This window comes from Cygnus olor, chromosome 11 (assembly GCF_009769625.2).
Source record: "Cygnus olor isolate bCygOlo1 chromosome 11, bCygOlo1.pri.v2, whole genome shotgun sequence".
NCBI classification, from domain to species: domain Eukaryota; kingdom Metazoa; phylum Chordata; class Aves; order Anseriformes; family Anatidae; genus Cygnus; species Cygnus olor.
Window position 1 is genome coordinate 3,960,893 of NC_049179.1, and position 17,703 is coordinate 3,978,595.

General features: G+C 37.7%; 1 protein-coding gene across 5 annotated transcripts in view; it reads left to right on the top strand.

Moving 5' to 3' along the window:
* Nucleotides 1–17,320, top strand: part of LOC121075973 (myocardial zonula adherens protein) — a 56,492-nt gene extending 39,172 nt beyond the window's left edge. For 2 of the 5 annotated variants that reach the window (XR_005823280.1, XR_005823279.1), the window contains exons 11-14: nucleotides 1,521–1,604; nucleotides 2,227–2,327; nucleotides 3,870–4,550; nucleotides 4,586–7,495. Coding sequence is in view for 2 of the 5 variants with exons in the window: in XM_040569795.1 (XP_040425729.1) it covers nucleotides 1,521–1,604; nucleotides 2,227–2,327; nucleotides 11,298–11,993; nucleotides 12,749–12,971; nucleotides 13,952–14,089 (1,242 nt within the window). In the remaining 3 variants the exon portion in view is untranslated. Of the gene's footprint in view, nucleotides 1–1,520; nucleotides 1,605–2,226; nucleotides 2,328–3,869; nucleotides 7,496–11,297; nucleotides 11,994–12,748; nucleotides 12,972–13,951 lie in introns of those variants that run through there. The other 3 variants (XR_005823277.1, XM_040569795.1, XM_040569794.1) reach the window with 3 other exon arrangements.
* Nucleotides 17,321–17,703: the final 383 nt, after the last annotated feature.

A 17,703-nucleotide genomic window follows, 5' to 3' on the forward strand; every position in this document is an offset into this window, starting at 1 on the left:
ATTGTTTTTGTTTGCTCTTTTTATTAGTCACCATTTTAGTAGGTGCAGTCAGCAGGAGTTGAGAGAGAATAACCAGTGATTTTTCCTTTGGTCCAAGGAGAAAATGTGATGTGTTCGCACAAGATTCTATTGTCTCCTAAATTAAGTCAACAGGTTTCTTAGACTGTTGCTGATAACAGCATGCACCTTACACAGCAAATCAGCTTTAAGCAAGAAGTTCAGAAGAACAGAAAAAGAGAAATGCTTGTGGCTTTAAGAGCTTTAGAAAGCTATTTCCATGCAATGAGACCAGCTTTGGGCCAGCAACAAGAGACGGTTATGAAATCCAGGGTGCACCCAGTTTCTCTGGCCGTACCTGCTTGTGCTGGTAGCAGGGACAGATTTAATGCAAAAGGTCTTGTTGTATGACTCTGTGATCAGCAGAAATTCCAGAGTGTACAAAGGTCATCATCGTTCTACATAGAACAATATTAAGATGCAATACTTTTGGTGCAGCTAACTTTTATTTTCATGAACACTGAAATAATTTATTGCCTTTACCTTCGTATAAAATGAAAAAAGTGTTTTTTTTTTAATGAGTTTAGTATGCCAGGAAAGAACTGAACAAATATGACCTTCAAGAAACTAGCAATGGGCAACCTCTTTTTGGATGTAGGTAAAATTCACTAGAGCAAAGGCCTTTGAATCAGAGATGGAGTTTTCCTGAGTTTGCTTTGTTACATGACAATGTTTGAGTTTTCATTTTGTATCCAGGTTTATAGATTCTTAAAAGCCATGTTAGTATACGTGTAGTATACATGTTAGTATACAGCCTCCGGTAGTATACATGTTAGTATACAGCCTCCTCTTCTCCAGACTAAACAACCCCAGTGCCCTCAGCTGCTCCCCATAGGACTTGGGGAGCGGCTGAGGGCACTGGGGTTGTTTAGTCTGGAGAAGAGGAGGCTCAGAGGAGACCTTATTGCTCTCTACAACTCCCTGAAAGGAGGTTATGGGGAGCTGGGAGTTAGCCTCTTCTTGCAGATAACTAGTGATAGGACTAGAGGGAATGGCCTCAAGTTGTGCCAGGTAAGGTTCAGGTTGTAAATCAGGAGAAATTTCTTCTCAGAAAGAGCAGTCAGGCATTGGAACGGGTTGCCCCAGGGAGGTGGTGGTGTCACTGTCCCTGGGAATGTTCAAGGAGAGGCTGGACTTGGTGTTTAGGGACATGGTTTAGTGGGTGACATTGGTGGTAGGGGGATGGTTGGACCAGATGATCTTGAAGGTCTTTTCCAACATTAATGATTCTATGATTCTATGATCTAATGATTCTACGATCTCATCTATATACAAACTATCTTAACTGTATGGATGATAGCCACAGTTAAGTAGCTTAAAAGTAGTTTGTGAATATGTATAGCTTTTCAATAGTTGCCGAATAATAAAATCAAACATCTTAACTTCCTGCAGTATCTAGGTCTTTTTCCTGCGCTTCCCATCCACATTAGACCAAATGTTTTTATTTTATTTTCTCTTCACAGATTGAAATGCTAAGGAAGAAAGTCAAAGAGAAGGAATTATTTATCATACAGCTTTTAGAAAAAATTTCTTTCCTAGAATGTGAGGTAAGGCATTATATTATTGTGATTATTTTACAAAAGCCAATAAAATTTGAACTGATATGATCTGATGTTGCCTAAATGCATGTTTATTGTATATATTTGCTGTACTTCAGCAAATTAAACTTATAATACCAGTCACATGAAGAATGTATGTAATACAAAGTCTCGATACCTCCACTATAGAGACAAATAAAGTTTCTGATGTTGTTTCTCACCTTCCTGGGGCTGTAGGTTCCAATAAGTAGCAGGGAGTAATAAGAGGTATAGGTATTAAGTAGCCTGGGATTTGAGTGGTCATGAAGGTCACTTTTTCCACATCTGTGCTCCATGTGATGGCTTTATCTACTCAATTAACTGGGATAGACGTACAATTTTAGTGCTAGCTTTCTTGACATAGAATTTTATAACGGTATTATAAGTATTTAGAAACTTCTTAACAAATACAGTTAAGTGTTTTTTGTTTGTTTGTTTTCCGAGAAATAAGGACTCTTTATTTTCTCAGTAAATACTCTTACATTATTTCTTATGGGGAAAAGCCAGTCTGGAACTTTTTTTTCTTGTTTAATTAATGTAATTTAATTAATTGAAATAAAATAAACTTGTGTTGAAAATTACTGTTTTCCAGAATAAAGAATTACAAGATAAATTGGACTATTTAATGGAAAATCAACCAAAGACCAACGTAGAAACCAGAGATGCTGGTGTAGGATGTGATCTTCCATCCAGGTATTTCAATTTTCTGCTTGTTTATAGCAAACTTCTTCATAATGTCCTTTATTGTCATTGTGTTGGTACACTACTAGCACAAACTGTGAAGTTTTGCAAAATTTTCCTAATTTTCAAAGAGGAACTAGTAGGTACTAGGTGTAATATGCTTTAATGACTTAAGCAGTTTTAGATGCAAATGTATTGCAGACCTTTGGGGAGTACTTAGTTACAGTAACATGTTTTAAGCAGGGAGTAAAGCTAGAAGTCAAGGGATCTGACTTTGTGAAATGCGGAAAATATTGATGAAGTACGTCTGCTAGCACCACAGCAGAAGACAATAGACACCACTGCCCTGAGCCTGTTTAATGCTGGTTTCATGCATGTTTTATTCTCTGTGTTCCACCAGATGCATCAAGGACCATTTTAAAGGGCAGGTAACACCAACAGAAACACTTCAGGGCTGCAGAAATTTTTGGAGCTATGCTAGGCCTAAGTGGATGATTGCCAAGTAAACAGCACAGTCAGATTACCACTTCTTCACCTGTCTCTGTTTTGTGGTGGTGGGTGGCTCTGTAGCCAGGTTTAGTAAAGATTCAGCCGTAGTGCCTTCCCTTCTCCTGCTCTCCATCCTCTGTCCCAAACGCTGCAATAGGGGTTGTACTAAGCCCTGGAAACAATGCTATGGACTTGCACTTGAATTTCTCCCCCAGCAAACCTTCGCAAGGAGGGGCAAAACAGTACAGTAACGAGGATCATTGCATAGCACTTTTACTATCAACAGGTAAACTAGTTCATTTTAACTGCGCTGCAAATTGAATCATTTAGTTTGAGGAATGTAAATTAGCATGTGAAATCCGCACTAGCATATGAAATGCAAACTAAAATTTCCCTTCCCAATTTAAAAATGCACGCATGATAGTGTTCAGCCTAGAGCAGATTTTAATGGTATGAACTTTGAAACATCAGAAACAGTGCTTTTCACTCAGGACGCCAACATATGTTTGCATCAGGATGTAAATATCTTTGTTGTCCTCTCTGGGTCCCCTTTGTATGTTACCACAAATCCTACTTATCTGATATTTTTTCTGTTTTTGAGATTTATCTTTGACTTCTATGCAGTTTTGCTTTTATGGAATTAGACTTCACAACTAGTTGTGTTCTTAAATTTATTGCTACTATCTTCACTGTTACAGGATCCTTCAGCAAAGCAGCTCTATTGCTGAACATTCCAATATGAGCTCCAGCAGAGCTCAAATTGTCAATTTGTTTGTCAAAGCTGTAAATGGTAGTTAATTTCTTAGCTACAGAAATTTAAATATATATCTTTAAAGACTTTTTAGCCATGTATATTTGTAGCCAGCATGTAAATTTGTCAGTATCAGCCATGTTTTTTATCAAATATACTTTGTGGCATTGTAGAAAAGAAATATGGAACATACCATTGCATTGAATAGTTTAATTTTAGCCCATCAGTGTCAATAACAAGGCACAAGTTCATTGTAGTGGCACTTATAGCCCTCTGACATTAATTCTGTAATTTTTATTTTGTCTCCTTAACAGTACAGGTATTGAGAACAGAAGATCTCCTGAAAGTGCAAGGCCAGTGAGGACATACACCCCATTCAAGAGAGTGTTGGAATTTAGCACAAAGAACAGTACGTCTTGAGCATTCAGGTCAATGTGCTTTCTGAATACAAGCAAATATTTTGCGCTTTTGCAGCTTGATTAGATACATTTTTATCAAGTCATAGAGAAGAACAGCAGCATGGAATCTTGCTAAATTTATCCTGAAAGCAGCTTTTTAGTAGCTTCATATCTGAAGTTACTACAGACATTAACTGTGAGGGAGATATGCAAGAAGTGGGATAAATGAAACAGCAGTCATTATTGCTTCTTTAGAAGCTGTCTAGTGCAATGTGTCATTTCAAATAACTGTAAGGAAGGAGTTGTATAGCTGTACAGATTTTCTTCAAATGTGTTCTATTTGTACAATGAATCTCTAATATATTTTATTTTCAGTCCTGCCAGGGGAAGAATCTGAAACTACCCTGGCAGAGGGCATTAATCTGAAAGCTCCCCCTTTGCGTACAAAGTGTGAGGGCTGTTCACATCTGTCATAGAGACCTGCGGAGATTGAGGGCTCCATTCCCCTGGAATAGATTCACTAGTAACCAGCACTCTTTTGATGGAAGGGAGTGATGCAACTGGGCTGTTCTCAAAGAATGCCCTCAACACATGCAGGTGAACGTCACATTTGTTGCCCTCAACACATGCAGGTGAACGTCACATTTGTTGCTCAAAACAGTGACAGAGCAGCTTTATGATGGGTTTTGTTTTGTTAGATGAGGCACTGGTTTGTACTTCCCAGTCATGGGGTAGAGTGACCATTGGTTTTACATTCAACAGGAATTGTGTAGGAAATTTTTTTTTTTTTTTTTAATTACTTTTGCATTAGAGGAAGGAATTCTCACTAATTCTCAGTTTCTGCAATTCCTACAGCAATAGCAATTCTGAATCGGGATTTTGATCTTAAGTAGTTTTTTTTCCAAAACACTTAAAATCTTATCCCTGTCTTCAAAATATCAGGAGGAGTTACTGCATCTACTACTGAACTTATTTAAATATATATAGTGTATTTTTTACATTTTGTTTAGATCTCCTACTTTTACTGAACTAAAACAAATTTATTAGTATTTTCTTGTAGTGCTATTAACATGAATGCAGGGCAGATTATTTTTTTATTACAGTAACTGCTATAGAAAACAAACAACTTATGTTCTGTATGACTAATACTGTTCTTGCACTGAATGTCAACCCCAGAGGTATTCACTGCCACAAGGCTTCACATAGTGATTGCTTTTGTCTCCAGTTTAATACAAGTTCTTAAATTCAGTAGTCTGTTCAAATTAAATATACTCAGAGTTGTACTTAAAATAATAAAACTCACCTCATAATCCCAATTTTATTCCTGCATTATTTCACGGTTTTCTGAATTTGTTAGATAGTTTTGTTTATTCTGTAACTATGCTGTTTAACTAGTAAATAAAGAAGCCTGGATTGGAGGATGTTTTGATGTAGTACAAGTACCTCACAGAAATGAGAATTGCGTGATGTAATTAAAGCTCCAGCTTTTATGCTTAGATCATCCTCTATTTGCATGTAAGTTATTTTTTCTCTTATGACCTGTTCAACTCTTGAGGACTTAGAATGGTTGTTATTTTTTAGAAAGTCAAACACAGTACTGTGGGTTGTATCATGCATAGAAATCAAGAGAAACTGCAATCAAAGTCATTGACAAAAAGGTAAAATATTTACTGTGTGAAGTAAGCCTGTAATCTTCATTGGGATAGAAGTCACAAACATTAACAGCTGCTTAGCATTTCTTTTAAAAAGAACAATGCAAAATTACACCAAGTTAATAGCTCTAAAGGGAAACTCATTTACTTTGCATGTGATAAACGAGCGAGAATGATCTCATAGGTATCAAAAGGCCAAAGAAAACCCCAGCTGTTGCATTAGTGAACAGGAATAATACCACACATTTGCTTAAATTGCTCACCTCTTTTAGGTGTAAAACTTTTTTTTCTTTTTGAGCTAGAAAGGGCTTGTAGAGAAGGTCCCTGAGAATTAAGTCAGCTGCTCCCTATCAAAAGTCCTTCAGAGGAAGCACCCTCATTATGCAAAGCAGAGGAATTGTCTTGCACCACAATACCAATGACAAGGAAACAGCTGTAGTCTTAACCTGCATTTTTGATTGAAAGAAGTTTTGGTGCTTGAGTGGGTTTGAACGAAGTTCCCAAGTAACAGTTAATTTGATCAATAACTGAGTTAGGTTATGAACAGCTAGGATCTTGAAGTGAAACTCTAAATGAGAATATATTTAAATTGGAAGTCTATGTTGATGAACCCAAAAGATGATGGGTAATGACCCAGCCCAAATTTCAGGCACAAGCTTTGGACATGTATAATCATATCTCCCTCTAGTGGCTGATAACAGCAAAAATATTTGCTGATATTTGGAGAAAATCAATTTTGAAGAGAAATACTAGAGACTAATCCTATCTGTTCATATTAATATCCATAAGGGATGCAATCTCAGTTCATTGCATAATGCCTGTTACCATTTTATGTGCCCAAACAGATTGTATTTCAGAATTTTAATTCTGAACCATGGTTGGTGAGTTACCATCAAAACAAGATGAATAGATGAAGGCTTTATTTATAGAATAATGGAAATGCAGGTTGTTGTAAAAGAAAGACATGGACTGGACATTTTAAGTAAGTAAAAATACTTTTATTGCTGGTTTTGGCCAGAATTCAGAAAACAGAACCTGGTAACTGAGGAGCTCAGAGAACGGTAATAGAGAGAAGGATGAATCAAAATGCTGTTCTAATACAGTCTTCAAAAGGAAGTTCTCTCTGCTTTTAATATATTTCTGAGTATATCTCTGAACATATTGCAAGATATTTCAACTTTGAGACTTGCAAAATTATAATCATCTGCTCAAAACTTTACCAAGACTGCAGCAATCTTTCCTGCAAAAGTGTTCTGTGTAAGCTCTCTTTGTTATTTGATGAAAAATGACATTTTTTCCAAATCTAATAAGGATTGAAGTTTATGCTGTATTTTAGAGCATTTTGATATTTAGTGAGCTGGATGACCATTACATGATTGGACTATTGGTCTAAATTTGGTAACTGTGAAGAAAAGGAGAGGAACAGTATTTATATAATTGTGTTACATGAAAATATAGAGCTTTCCAGTCAAATCAGCAGCTATGTAAATTAGCACAAATAATAACAAATCTGACTGAAAAGACTGTAATGCTTCAGTATAATTTTTTTCAGTTTGAGATTGGATTCCTTAGTACTATAAGACTAGAAACTAGTAAAATTTCTGTAAACATCAATAAAAGCCATATAGCTAAGTACCAGAAAGTGCATTAAATGTAAGTCAATTGTATGACTTCATTTGTACCATGGTAAGTATTCTTCTGTGATTCCAGATCTTCTGGAAAGTATTTTGGGATACAGTTTTCATGTATGCTGTATAAATAATGCAATTAAATTGCATGCTTTTAAAACATCCTGTATGTAAGACCTGAAAAGGTTAAATTGCAATAAATATTGTATTTAAACTTTTTGTTCTGTTGTATAAACACTCAGAAATAAACTTACCTTAAAACCTTGCAAACTCTTACTCTACATAATCTTGTTTGTTCAAAACATATATGAATGCAAAAGTGGTTACTCTGCAGCCTTGACGTTCTTCAGTGTTTCCTTTGGCAGATGTGCTCTTGAGAACAGGAAGACACTCCCTTGCTAAAGACTAAAGACTCTTCTCAAAGCCAAGTAAAAAAAAGTAGACAAACTCTTTTATGAAATAAAAAACTATTGACGTGCACAGGATAAACAAGAACTGGGCAATGTAGCACTCACAAAAACAACAAAAATCTTCAGATCCCACAGATAACATCTGAATATATCTGGGGTGATGCTCTCGAACTGTAAGAAGAATAGGATTGGGATGAATGTGGCCCACTTTCTTTTCTTTTCTTTTTTTTTTTAAGTTTATATCCATTCATTGATGATAGCAATTTATCTTTAAGGCAATCACAATTAAGCAAGCTACGTCAACTACATAAGAAGAGGTTTTACAAAAATGACAATTACAGTGTTACTGGTTTGCAGTGCTCAGCTGTAGAATGTGAAGGTTTTTACTTGACTAATGCTTCCCTGTGTGTGTACTCAGAAGAAATTGCCAAAAGTACCTTGTAAAATCTTGAGATCAACAATGTTCAGTGCTGAAACTAGAAAATAGGGTTCTGCAAGTTGCAGTTGAAAGCTTTTGGGAGAGGCTTCAAATACTCATTTTGACATCCAAAGGCTTTTAGACATGAATGGGTAAGCAAATAGGTAACAAGTTAGTACTTTCTACATTAAGTCTGTAATTCTGTACAGGAAATACCTGCTCCAAGAATGGAGGTGTACATGCTGAACAGTTTCATTCCACTTGCATTTTATTTCATTCCTATTCAGCACTTGGAGATATTTGTACGTAGAAGAGTCCTGAAGAGTTAAAGCCTCCTGTTTAGAGTCCTGAAGAGTTAAAGCCCTTCCAACTCTAGTTTCATCACTAGAACATGGAAGAAGCACAGGAAAACAAAACAAAGGTGGTAGAAGTCATCTATAACTTCAGGTATGTGAAAACTTCCAAAAATAAAAAGAACCTGGTGGATTAAATAAAAAATATGTAAAAATGTGCATCTATGAGTTTACAGTATTCTATGAAGGTGTGTGTGGTCTGTAGACATACTACAGTAATTTGAGTTGCTTCCCAAATGTAAACCACTACATTGAAAGGTATGACAAAACATGGGATAGCCTTTAAAATGTTTTTGTTTTGTTTTGTTTTTAGAGAAGTAAGGTTAAGGGAGGAGTTTTTTCCTTTAAATTAAGGAAAATAAATTATTACAAAGATATATCATGCTGATTTTAAAAATTCCTTTAAAAAAAAAAAGTGAAATGGAAATGATTCATGTTCAGTCCAAATATTGGTACTATTTTTTCTATTATTTGGGGAGTGGTTTACTCAATGTGTAGTTTGATTCTACCTCCCCTGCCCCCCGCTATTTCCACCTAGCAGCAGAGAAACTGTAAGTATGTTACCCCGTCTCAAAGCCTAATTTCTAAAGTTGCTTTTCCTCCTTTTCTTAGTAAAGAGAATTAGGAGTAACATTTACACATTTATTAAAATAGAAGAAAGGAAAGGAGGACAATGGAAATTATACCCGTAAAAAAAAGAAGCAAGAGTGTTAGCTTTACTTTTAATACCAGTTTTGGACAGACCTGGATATTTCTGATGGAAAAACTTTTCCACCTGAAAAAATTTAGGCAGGTAAACTTCACAGCTATCTCACTCAAAATACCATATGACTAGAATACATCAGCCGAGTGGTACTTGTCATTGATAAAAAGAGAAATACTAAAAGCACAGACAAATGGCTGTGCAGTGTTCCTTGCAACTGGTGTAAACTTTAAAAAACAAACAAAAAAAAACTATGCTAGAACAAGTTACTTACTTATTTGAATATCTTTCTTTTCATCTATATTATACGCAACAATGAATACTCTTGGGCCACTGGAATTGTGTGTTATCCATGAAAGAGGTTATGGTATTCCAAAACTTAACACTTAAACTTTAAAGATGAGCAATATTACTTCCCAATGATCTGGGACAAATAATGACTTGGTGAATGATATTCCAAGTGAGGATATTATATCCTCATAAATAAAGTTTATTATAAATAAATAAAGTTTAGGACACTTTACCCTCTTCATCTTTTGTTTCCTTTTTCTGTGTTTACGCAGGTTAGCAAATAAACTAACTCACCAGCATCACTTTTCTGCATATGTAGTAACAGCAGTTGAACTGAGATGAGCCGTCATCATGTGAGTGTAGAGCAGATGTCTAATGAGATTGCTTCTGCCCATGTGGAAGTGAGTCTAAATGGAACAGTTTCCATGCCCAACCTTCCCATTTTCTCCAGTGCGCGCAGGAGAAAGAGGCTAAAAGGAAAGATAAAGCATTCCTTCTTGCAAGTTGCAGAAATGCTACATAGACAGCATAACTTAGGGTGGCATTATAGAGACAGCAACTCGGAGAACTTGTGTTCTACAACATTGAGTGATCTCCTGGTAAGGGAAAGAAGAAATTTTTTTTTTCCTCTTCCCTGAACTCTTAAGGAAAATTCCCTCAGTGATTTTCTTGGGAAATGATCGAGGTTGTACATAGCACGCAGCAAAATGTTCTCTTCAACTAGGCACTTAACTTGGCTTTTCTCACCCCGATCGTGGTATTTTTCCATGGGTAGCTGCCTACTTGATTAATCTCATTTCCCCTGGTCCTCAGCCTTTCCATTCACCTTCCAGCTGAGCAAACAAAGGGGTGGGCAGCCATTTTAAAATGTTTCCTCCTCCATCCCTCCGGGATAGGCCTCTGTTCATCCTGTTCCTAAAACAGCTGTTTTAACAATCTCTGAGAAATGTCTCTGTACTATTACACGCACCAAGGAGCCTCGCGTAGGATCAACTTAAGAAGGCCGAGCTCTGCCTCCTGGGAACTACCATTTGGCTAATGACCTTATCACTGCTAGATGGAAGGGACTTCCTAAAGTCCACGGCATTTGTAGCAGTAAGGCAGTTTGAAGCAAGTAAGTCAACGTTACACGATAATCTGAATTTCTCTATTCGGTCTCCGCGTTATACATAAGTGTGTTTAAATACCATGTAAAAAGAGAAATTGTAACAAAACCCTGAAAGCTGGACCTCGAGTCCTGGACAGCAATTTGCACTCTGGTAGAAGATACTCAACACGTGGGCAGGGCAAGGCTTTAATTAGCGAAAATACAAACTAGTTAATGTAAGAACTATTTGGGCTTCTGCAGCTCCCTGAGTACCCGGGCTCTGCTGAGCCCGCCCCGCCTTCGCCTTCCTACCAAGGGTGGCCCTGCCGCCTCGCCGTGGCTTCCGCCAAAATGGCGGCCCCCGGGGAGACGCGGAAGCGGGGCCGGCGGCGTCGTGCCCGGGCGGCGGCCCCGGTGCGGGGCGGCGCGGGGCGGCATGGCGGCAGCGGCGGGCGGCTTGCGGGGCCGGAGCCTCCCCGAGCTCCGGGACATGCTGAGGCGGCAGCAGCGGCTGCTGGCGGACCGGTGAGCGCGGCGGCGGGCGGCGGGGCCTGGCGGAGCGGGCAGGCCGCCTGGCCGCCTGCTGGCCGCCTTCGCCTGTCCCCCCGTAGGCACCAGAGCGGAGAGCTGTGAGGCTGTAAATGCTTTACGTCTGGCCGGTTTTCAGAAATGCAACTTGTGAAGAAGCTTACCGATAGAATTGAAGCCTGACAGATTAACGGTTCTAATATAACAGTTCTGTATGTCAGAAAGAAGTAGGGTTGTTTATACCCTGTTAAATAACTATCTTCTTTTATTTTAGGAAATTCATTGATAGGCTTCCAGATAAGGGTAAGAAGATCTCCGATTTTGCTGAAAAGCTTAAGCTTGCCATTTTACAAGAGGAAGAACTAGCAAGGACAGCTGAGTTGTTAACTGCTGTCAGGTTGGAGTTCCAGGCAAATCAGGAGAAGGCTAATACAAGCAAACAGCAAGTTACCCTAAAGGAGGACATGCTAAGCCAAGAAGATTCCTCAGCCTTGAACAAAAACTCTAATATTAAAGAAGTTTCTAAGATTTCTTCCCAAAAGCAGGAGGCAGAATGTATTGGGCAAGATGCCACAAAAACAGCTTTAGAAAATCAAAGGACTCTGAGAGATGATGATAAAATAAAGACTGTTTCAAAAGATCAAGGTCTTTTTTGTGAAGTTGTCTCCAAGTCAGCTACAAGCAGTCATCTGAAAAATGATCAGCAGATGTCTCAGCGTAGTGCTGACGATGGTACAGAGACTACAGGTGCTACAGACAACAGTAGAGACATGTTGATTGATGTCTTTCAAAAAGTTACGATCGCAGATGGTGATAATAGTGAAAAAGTATTGGAAAAAGAGCAGAATGTGGCTAAACATAAGGGCAATATCTTTGGAAGCCTGCACCCCAAGACACCACATTATATTGAAGTTCTAGAGTCTAGAGCCAAGAACCCAGTCATAAGAAAAAGCAAATTCAAAACAAATGTGTAAGTATTTTTTTTTCTAATAATGAAATAATTGAGTTGTGTAAAATTGGAAATGTTGCAGAAAAAGCATGGTAAGTTTATTTTCTTGTAGTGATCAAGGGGATTTAAAGCCATAGGACATTGTATATTATTATATATTATATATGTATATATTTTATATACATATATATAATAATATATACATGTATATATATTTATATATTATATTGGCTCTTTAGCATTAAGTACTGTATAGCCTCAATACTGAATGGTGGTTTAATTCAACCAATTTGGAAAAAAAAAAAGTCATAAATCTTCTTAAGCTACAAAACCTTTAAACAATTGGCAAAAATTTCTTCTGAATTGATTCTAGAATTTATAAAACTTTAACAGCAGGGGGCCTTTCGCTTTTCCTGCATCTCTACAGAAACTGCAGTTCACATTGTATTGGCAATAGTAACAATTTCTTTTTCCTTGGACTCCCAAAGCATTGCTATTTGGTGCTTGCCAAATCATTGGCCTACCTTTTTTGTTTGCTCTCAGGAGTAACTTGTGATATTGTTTATCTGTAGAGACGGTGTATATTACTAAGGAGAAGACTGATCTTGTAGTTTACCCAATTGATTCTTGTTATTTATTTGTGGATGGCATCACAACACTTCATGTGTTCTTTCAACTTTTCTGCTCTTGCATGATGAAAATAAGTTTTAGAACTGAAGCAATTCAACCTTGTATTTCAAATATGGGTCACAACTTTTATGTTTTATTACTTGTAGATTATCAGGAGAGCAAAGTGGATCATCACATGGTTCCTCACCCAGTCAGTCACCTGGGGGATTTGGCTCTCCAATTACTACTGAAGAAAGACGACTTAGAGATAAGAAACATCTGAATGACATCACAGCAGCTCGGCTACCACCACTTCACCATGCCCCTGCTAAGCTATTATCCATAGAGGAATCCATAGTAATTCAGATACAGCAAAAAGAAGCTTATGAGGTAAGTATTTGTGATTTAGTCTGAAAAGTAATTACTTAATTAGTACACACACACACACACACAAAAGATATAACACCTCTGATACTGTTGAATTTGGTGATGAAACTGAGATTGCCAGACTGAAGAAAAGCACTTTTTCTTGTATTTGAATCTCTTAAAGCTGTGATTAAAAATATATTAATCCCTTCTGAAAGTGCTATTCCTGCATTAAACAAAATTTAGTGTTACTCTTCATGTGTGGTTACATTAACTTCATTACAGTCTCTTTACCTCTGACTAGAAAGTATAAACCTTGCCTACTATCCTTTAAATAGCTTTCAGTCTTTCCATAAATGAAAGACTAGTAGTATTTGGTATTCTTAAAATATTTAAGTAGCTGTATTTGCCTTAGTTTATGCTGTGCCTGAAGAATCCAAGTTCTGAAGTTCTTCAATATTAAGGAAATTTCTTGCTAAATTCTCTTGTAACGGATTTTGATTTTAACTTTCTAGGTGATACCGGGATAATGTTTTAAACTAGACACTACTGTAAAAGTGTTTGTTGCTACTTACTGTTTTACAAGCACTTGCTAATGTAGTCTTCTTGATACTTGAAGGGAGCTAATTTATTTGTAAAAAGGACTTTTTTTTTCTGGGGTTGCTGAATGAAGAGCATTGCTATTGCTACATGGATACTGTACAAGTCTGCTATATAGACTGATTTTGTTCTGTTAAAGCTGTCATAAGTATATCAGAGATGAGGACTGCCATATGGGGAATTTCAGCTTTTTAACTCAAAAAAAAAAAAAAGGTCAATCTTCAGATATTAATGGCACAATTATGTACTAATGTAAAATTTTTTTCATCAGTTACTAGAAATTTTAATTAAGTTTACTGTGAAGTTACTGATATTATTACATTGAGTTTCTCCTCTAGTATATTTGTTTGATAAAAATGACAAAAACACTTCTTCTAACTTGTCTTTTTTTTTTTTTTTAATAGGAAATGCAAGCCAAGCTTGCAGCACAGAAGCTTGCAGAGAGATTGAATATAAAAATGATGAGCTTTGAACCAGAGGGGGAGGCCGCAATGCAATACAGAGAAGTGAGAGATGAAGATTATTTTTCAGCAGAGGACTGAATTCAAGAAGGGATGTCTGAGGATGAACCATGTAACTGATCTTTCTGCAGTACTTCTTAAAATCCAAACGTGAATATTGAGAATCATTGATCTAGTTAGTTATTTCTGAAAATTTTAACATTACAGCTGTGGGAAGGGTTCCTTATAAACCTTTTAAGTGTTAAGTGGCAACCCCAAGTGTTATTTGGAGACCTTTTTAGGAGCTCTTTGGGCAGTTAAGCCTTGTGGAAAGCTGAATCTTTTCAACTATAGTAAAACAAGCTCCTTAACACACTTTTGCAGGCTATGATGAACTCATCTACAAGAGAAGATTTCTTCTGTGAAGAATATGAGTGCAAAGGGCATCATAACTCATATCCATAAAGTTAGCTAAGGTGCCTGTGAACTGCTGGATGGAAACTGCATGTATGAAATGTATGCATGTATGTCTTGTATAATGTAAGATACTTCCTCTATTGAGGCATAAACTATTTAAGATTATCTTGCTTTTACCATATGGTGACGATACATGCCTGGTAATTTGCAGCCTAACTATCACACATTTATCTTCTTATCAAATGAGAACTTGTTTCTGTGCCCGTAGCTTAAAATAATGCTTTCTGCCATTGTACTGTAAATAGGTACAAAATTTCATTATTTTCGAACTCAAATTCTGTTTGGGCTTTAAGGGATTCTGCTGTTTCATTTTTGGAGATTACTGCAAAGCACATCAAGAGATCAAGTTAGTCTGAAGACTTTAATATTTTTATTAAAGGCCTCAGTGTTTTTCCATATTTTTGTACAGTGCTTTCAAACTTTGGAATACTATTTTTTCATAGTCTGATACTGTAAATGAACAGGTCCACCCTGTGGTCTTCTTAGAGAAAATAAGTTCTCTGTATTTTGCAGATTTATCTGTTCTTTGAAGATTTAAAAAAAAAGTCTTCCTTACAGTAACATTTTCTGCCTTTCATTATGAATTTTGAAAGATAAGGAACACAAATGGGAGGTATTTCGCAATGATGTTACACTGCTGACTAGCATATTCAAACCCTATTATGAGTTCATTTTAGTTTTAAAAAAAAAAAAAAAAAACATTCTCAGATTCCATGTGTGGCCTGGCAAATCCTGTTTTCTGAGGTACTCCAGCAGCAATGTGTAAGGGGCAGCTCTGTGTGCAAGGCTTGCCCTGGATGTGAACATACTCCTGCAGGCGTGGTGTCCCTGGAAACCAAGATAGGAGGCATTCAAAAGCTGCACAATATCATTTAGTAAAGGAAACTGACAGTCCCTACCACTTCTTGAGTGCATAAAGCAGTTAATGCTGTCAACAGTGCTTTGCAACCAGGCACTTACCCTTTCCTAAACACTCCATAAGCTCCTACGTAGTCCCTGTGGTACAGTCCATACCCTGGCACTGCAGTTTGACAGGCAGAACTGCTAAGCTAATACGTGGCTTTTTTTTTCTTTGCTATGTCATCTGTGATGCCTCTTCCTATACCCTTTCCTCTCACTGTTTTCTTGTTCTAATTTTTTCTTGGCTTCTCAACTCTCTGCTTTTCCCTTCTCCTCGTAAGACTCGTCTGCTCCTAAGAGCCAAGTTCATATTCTACATCTGCACCACCTATTCCCTTTTGTATCACATATTGCTCCAGCTAAATGCAAACATATTTAACTTATGCCATGTGTCATGCATCTTCCTGCCATTTGTTATCTCCTCTTGCTTTCTGCGGAATCCATCTAAATAACCAGCTATGCACCTGGACACCTTCTGCATACGTCAGTCACTTGAATATCTTGCAGAGACCTGAATGTCTTTGTGTTTTCTGCCACAGCTGCTCTCTTACTGAGGCTTCTTATGCTTTCTCATTTCCTATCTTGGTTTCAGACTGTAGATTGTGCAGGTGTTTGCCACTTCCAGGCCTTATGACCTTCTCCTTACCACGTACCTCTGCTGTTGAGTGGTTTGGTTGGTTTGTTTTTGTGCTCCTGCTTCATCCTCACGGATTCTTATTTCAACTTGTCTTTATCAGCACTAATTTTTGGCATATTTTCAGTCTTTCAGACCTCAGTTCCCATATTGATAACCCATCTGATCCCTCCCCTGCATGTGTTTCTCTCCTCAGCCTCTTTCTTCAATGTATGGCTCTGGCTGCACAGGAGGCCAGGTTCTTCTCTCATGGATGCAGTTCACCTCTCCAGATCACTATTGCCTGCACTGCCATCCATGCTCCCTGCTACTAGTCCAGTTGAGTCTCGTCATTGGTCTTCCTATTATTTCAGTCTGTTGAACTGCCTAAAGACAAGGGGCCTCACAGGTGTATTGGCTTTCCCTTTGCTGTTGCACAAAGCACAGGTTGGTTACCATTTCCAGGCCTGAGTGTATCTGTCCCTGTTTAAGATCGTCTCCCTTGGTCCTCGTACTTGACTGCGCTGTTGCACCCTTTTCAAGTTGTGAGTGGTTTTTCCATACGGTTTGTTTCAGTGCTAAAGGAATTTTCACAAAGCTGCACAGTTAAGAATTTGTTTCTAGATTACTGAAGTCTTAATGTGGGCTTCATAATAACGAAAATTACATTGTCTTCATTGTGCTTTCAAGGCTTACTTTTGCTTTCTAAACTTTGTGAAGCAGAGGCAGATTTCTTGATCTGTGTTTTGACAGCATTCAGCATGTTGGGACTTGCTAAAGGGGATCCCCTGAATGGGCAAACTTCATCCTTAAGGAAAAAGAATTGCTGTAGTAATGGTTAAAGTGGATTATATAGTTATACACTTAGCAAGCTGTTCAGCACACATGTTCAGGAATCCTCGCAGGAAGGGAGTGCTGTGAGAACACAAAACTAAGTTTAAAGTGTGACTTGTAAGCTATTGCAAAATATGGAAGCTGTCATGGGGGGGTTGTTGCTCCCAGATTCTGAATGCAGATGTGTACTCCTATGCTAAGATTTTTGAGTGGCAGAAAAGCGAAGAGTTAGGTATAAAGAGAGTCCCATGATAAGGAGGATGTGCATCCAGGAGCTGGTAATAGGTTAGAGAATAAGAGGGTGAATCCTGAATGGTTTAGTCATCCTGAATTAAGTTTCTTATCATATGTAGTATTGTTACTGTGTATTTCACTGTTCTCAGGTTACAGAACATTTCAAAACATACACTGGGAATTGAGGATCTTGCTCTGTTTATGGGATGTGAGTGAACTGTTTTGTCGGACTGGACTGTTAATCTGGAAGAAAATAAAGAATTTAAATAGTGTTTTTGAAATTCTTGTGTGGATAATGCTTTGTTTTGACCACGTAAAGCTTGCAGTCAAATTTTGGGGAAAGTCAGGAACTCTTGCTTCAGTTGCTTAACAAGGAAAACACTGGAGATGAAGTTAGGAAACATTTGCAGTGTAACGAAAGAAACTTTTGGGAATGTAAATGCATAAGAAAAGATCTGTAAGACCTGAAGCTGGGCAGTCATGCAGGTCTGAAAGATGGCACAGACCGAGCTTAAATGATGTAGTGCAAGTCTGAGAGCTATAGCGTCTGAGGCAGGTATCAATCAGTGTGGCAGCATCTGCAGTCCCTTGATTTTTGCATTGTCTAAAACATGGTAGGAGTACCTGATCCCCAAACTGCATAGAGGGAAAATACCTG